This window comes from Penaeus japonicus, unplaced genomic scaffold, assembly GCF_977035675.1.
Source record: "Penaeus japonicus unplaced genomic scaffold, GWHDUDI00000001_assembly GWHDUDI00000002, whole genome shotgun sequence".
NCBI lineage: Eukaryota > Metazoa > Arthropoda > Malacostraca > Decapoda > Penaeidae > Penaeus > Penaeus japonicus.
The window spans coordinates 12,285,659-12,290,658 of record NW_028234404.1 but is presented as its reverse complement, the minus strand read 5'-3'; the positions used below and the strand labels follow the sequence as shown (position 1 = coordinate 12,290,658).

Sequence of the window (5,000 nt, the reverse complement as noted above, 5' to 3'; positions counted from 1 at the left end):
AAAATTCTATACAGCAGCTTAACCCATTTGCGCCGGATGACATGCTGACAAGTTTCATGTTTTTTGCGTCAGACGCCGGTGACGAGATATCTGGGCAAGGCCGGCGCTCGGGGTGAGCGAGCAGGCAGCCCAGGCTCCCGGCTTGTGCACCTGAGAATCTCGAGGCATTAGGCTTATGCATTCGAAAACCCCGGCATTACGACCATTCAAAGCCGGAATCGCCCCGGCGTGAATGGGTTAAAAAACCTGACTTCCCTTAACCCACTCGCGCTGGGTGACATGATATCGCATCATGTTTTACATTGTTACTCATAGGAGTTCCATTTGTAGAGACACAGTTTTCTTTACTTGTGAAATTAATGTAAATAACTACTGAAAGCTCCTATTATCACCCCGATGAATCAGGTGGGTGAAAAGCACCCATAGAGGCGCAGCGCAGCATTGAGCCAGAAGAGATCTCACGCTCTGTCACTTCGCGTGCTTGTTATCTAGCTGGCAGTAGCAGCATTAAATAAATGTAAACCCCAGCATGAAGGGGTTAATAACAAGTTGTTCAAGCAAAAAATAAAACAAGACAAAATACTACTAACTAACAATCATAATTCTTAAAAAATAAAAATGTACAAACCTCAATGGTCTTCCACATGATGTAGAGAGCTAGTGATGGGGCAGAGTAGAAGTACATAGAGAGAGCAGAAAGCACCCCTGCCACTGCTCCATGTGCTGCCTCATCCTTTCCACTCCACCAGCGGCCCAAGCAGCATGTCCCCTACATAGAAAGATGGAGAATATCATAATTTATAAAAACGCTGCTCTACCTAGGATGAAAAAATTCTCTCTGTCACTGGTCCTGTCCCTCTCTCTTTACCTATACTTAACTGCTTTCTCTCTTCCTTCACCTTCTCATTCTTTCCATGCTTCTTCCCTCTGGACTTCTTTGTATCTCATTTTATCTATTTCTGGATCTATATCTTTTCATCTCTTTCTGTCTCTCTCCCCCTCCTTCTTCTTCTCTCTCCAAAACCTCTCTTTCTGGCATATCCATCTCCCTCTAACCCCTGCACTTGCTCTCTCCCTCTCCCTCTCTTCCTCACTCTCTCACACTCTGTCATATTCTCCCTTTTCCTCTTTTCCATACCTTAAATACAGACATGAACCAAGCCAGGAAAATGCCAGCTTGCAGATTATGTGGACTTGTCAGCAGACCAAAGAGCTTTGAGGGTTTCCTAAAGAGTCTGGGAAGGGACGGGATAATCTTCACTGCAAGCTGTAGTAGGAAGCCTTGACTGAAACCTCTCAGGGCAGTCTGGAAAAGGAAATGAAGTTTTAAGTAACTCTTTGAGAAAGGAATATAGTAATGGATAGGAAAAATTAAGGTGAATTGCTACAATATAAATGTAATCCATAGACCTTAATCATGAGACAATACAAAATTATACATACATATGTTTCCACTAGTTCTTCTTTACCAATTGATTTTCAAATTTACACATTCACTTAGACAGTTCATCAATTATACTACACTCTGACTGATACAAACTTTGGCACGAGTTTAACCCCTACTACTTTGTGAACTGGGGAAAAAACTAACTGAAAACTATGTAATAAACAAATGGAAAAAGAATCAAGTAAAACAACATTAGCCAACAAATAATCATTAATACCAATGATCATTAACCAATATCATGCAAAAAAATATAAGCAATATATTTTCAACAGGTTAAAATTCAATATCTATCAAATTTTCAACACAAAACCAGGACCTAAGCAATGGAAACTTATTAATATCTGAAAATTTAGTCTTCATGGTCTTTTATCCCACAAAAGCAAAGGCAATAGACCACCACAATGGAAACAATTGATCCAGATAACCATTACATTGATCAAGAAACTTACCCAAGTGAAATAGGGCAAACACCCTCCCTTGTGTGGGCAGGCATGATGTCTTCCTCTGAAAACACGCATTAACTTATGAACCTGTGAATGAGAGAAGTGAATTAATTTATAAATAATAACAAGAGAGAACTGAAGACAAAGACCTCTCTTTTTACATTTTTCTTTTGAATACAGACACCTGCATATACAAAATTTCATTTGGCTTTATTCAACATGTTTATTTTGCAGCACACATACATATGGATAGACAGGACTGATACACAGACAAAATAAAAAGTAAAAGCAGTAATCTTCAAATACCACAACAGGTGACCTAAATCATGTTAAAATTACTCACCCATGACATTCTTGGGGAGCTGGCATGCAAAGCACCATCAGGAGTTGGTACCTCCTGTCTGGCAGCAATCATTGTTCCTGATTCACCACGTCCAAGAAAGAGCCTTGATTATGGCACAAAGAATAAATCAATAAATAACAGAATCAATAAATAAATAAACTAATTCATCAATCAATAAAAATGCATAAATGAGTAAACAATTTAAATTGATAATAAATTAATACACAAATAATAGAAAAAAACATACAAATTGTTCATAGGATTGGAATCAACTGTACTTAATTTCTGCAGTCTGACAAGATCATACTCTATTAAGCTGGCCTACTACATGAATCAAATGCAAGCTAGGCAGCAGTGCATGCCGTTCACATCACCATAGGCCTATTAGTCATATATTACTACAACCATAGAAGGTCTGCGATCTAGCACCTGTCAGGGTGATGGAATGCGGATGATGAGACTGGGAAGCTTTGTTAGTTAGAAGTAAGCAATTTTATTGAGGAATACAGGAATGGTGGTGATGGTATTGAAACTAGCACTTTATTTTCTTCTAAAAACTACTTATGCCATATAGATATTAAGTCAGAGAGTAGCCCACGTCTAAAGAGTTTAAGTACATAAATTTAAGAGATTTAATGCTTTCTTGAACAGTAGAACTTCGCTTTGCATTAACAAATATAAGACTTAATAAATAAACAAATCATTCAAATCCCAGCATTCAGCACCTACTGAAATACTTACTGAAGGATCGAGTTGATTGTCTTGCTGAGGGGCGTCTTTGACCGGAAGCTGTAGCCCAACACTGCCATAGCTCCAGCAAAGATCAAAATTTCGCCCCTTGGAATGGCTTTCGCATAGCCATTTGCTACAGCCGAGTTCCATAGACATTCCGATGCCTAGAGAGAGAGAAAAAAGAAGAGGTATTATCAAAAATAAAACAAGTAAAGACATAAAATAAAAGGAGGGAACACCATGATACACAAAGCAGAGTCTTAATTACTTATCAACAAGTAATAAGGTTAATCAAAATCAAACTTACCACATTAGCAACATAGACTGCTAGAAGTGGCCTACGTTCAGGTCGCTCCACGTTGATGGCCAAGACACTTCCCAAAAAGCCAGGCATAAAGGAAGCTGACAGGAAGTTGACATGTTGCAGAATCTTTCTGAGAATGCCCAATGTCCCATCAATGAATCAAGTCACAAAGTCGACAACCAGCCAGTTATTTAACACATGACTCACATATGATAATGCACATATGCACAAGGCTCATACTCAAAGCCTCTACACAATATTTTTAATCTAAAAAATTGTAAGTTCATTAACCCATTGCGGACGCACGTTAGATTTGTTTGCCCAGTCTCCAGGATGGGTTTTATTTCAGAGCAAGGCAGCTTTCACTATTCTCACTATCTTTTAGTCAATAATTGTAAAACTAAAGCCTTTTTTGTGTTTTAATTTTTGTGTGTTTTATTGTATTTATAGACTTATAAATGTCATATCACAAGCTCTATCAATGCTGCAATTGACTAAAATTGTAGTAAAGGGTCCATATCATCTCATCATTTTCTTTATACTCAGGTGAAAGAAGTATTGCTATTTTATGGGAGGACAAAAAGCAACTTTATTTCTTTGTATTTATGTACTGTCATGAACAAATATGACACATATAACCATCTACAATGAAGATAACAGGTAGGGAAGAGGAAGGAAACCTGTGCTTATGACTATGAATGCCAAACCCTACTGGCACAGGGGCCCATTGTAGACAATGGGTATAGTTTGAGTCCCCTTCCTCTTCTTGTTCTGCCTGTACAACCTTCATCTGTAGTACTTTAAAGCAAGAGGTCAGCAACTTGCTATGTGCCATCACTCTATAAAGATGGTCCTTGCTTGAGACTGTGGATGAGTGCAATTCAAGGCTCTCTCTCCTGCTCATACTAGAAGAAAGTGGTGCCATCTAGGTTTTGGATGTCAGGTGAAACCCGTTTTGCTTAGCATTACGGCAATTATAGTATTTATGGTTGCAACTGTCATCATCACTCCCTCATTAGTCATAGCACAATAAAATAATACAGTGATCCAAAATCCCCAAACATCATATACGTCATGTACGTCATGATGCCAGTCATCAAGCCAGCGCTTCTGTATCATGTATGTCATGATACCCATCCACAAGGGGTTAATATGGAAGCTAAATGACAAAGAAGAAGCAAGTACCCACCTAAGTACACAAAAGGACCCGATGTACCCGAAGGCATTAACAGTGAGGAAACACACGGATCTCACGTAGTCGTTTAGAATCTTCCGTCCGTACTCAAGAGTTATCTTGCGGCCTCTCACTAGCCATGTTAGCTGATAATAGGGGGAGAATATATATGAGAGATTAATAATGTAATGTTTGTTAATCTACCAATATGTTTAATGAACTGCTATGCTTGAAAGTCTAATAAATAATAAATACTCCAGCAAGTTTATACAGCTTACCTAAACATGCATCTGTATACCTTAATTGCATGAACAATACACTAAACTGGTTTCCCTCCAACACAAGACTATGTTACATGATCTTTTAATCCAATAAATGTGCGATTTAGGTTTTCTGGCTCACCCTGAAATTTTAACAACAACAATGGGGTATAACAAAGAAGAATGTATGGAAACGTATGGAAAAGTGCTATTCCCTAGGAAGTGACCTAGCTTGTTATGTGGAACCATATGGGAGCAATATGAACACACTCATTGCAAAAAGATCATCACATCATC

General features: G+C 38.4%; 1 protein-coding gene across 1 annotated transcript in view; it reads right to left on the bottom strand.

Moving 5' to 3' along the window:
- The window catches only part of LOC122261797 (transmembrane protein 135), a 15,826-nt gene that overhangs the window by 3,430 nt on the left and 7,396 nt on the right, over positions 1 to 5,000 (bottom strand). Inside the window, exons 3-9 of the mRNA XM_086544978.1 lie at positions 4,459 to 4,643; positions 3,273 to 3,399; positions 2,975 to 3,129; positions 2,234 to 2,336; positions 1,897 to 1,977; positions 1,139 to 1,306; positions 629 to 769 (exon numbers count right to left, since the gene is read on the bottom strand). Coding sequence (XP_086401104.1) covers positions 629 to 769; positions 1,139 to 1,306; positions 1,897 to 1,977; positions 2,234 to 2,336; positions 2,975 to 3,129; positions 3,273 to 3,399; positions 4,459 to 4,643 — 960 coding nt within the window. The remainder of the gene's footprint in view (positions 1 to 628; positions 770 to 1,138; positions 1,307 to 1,896; positions 1,978 to 2,233; positions 2,337 to 2,974; positions 3,130 to 3,272; positions 3,400 to 4,458; positions 4,644 to 5,000) is intronic.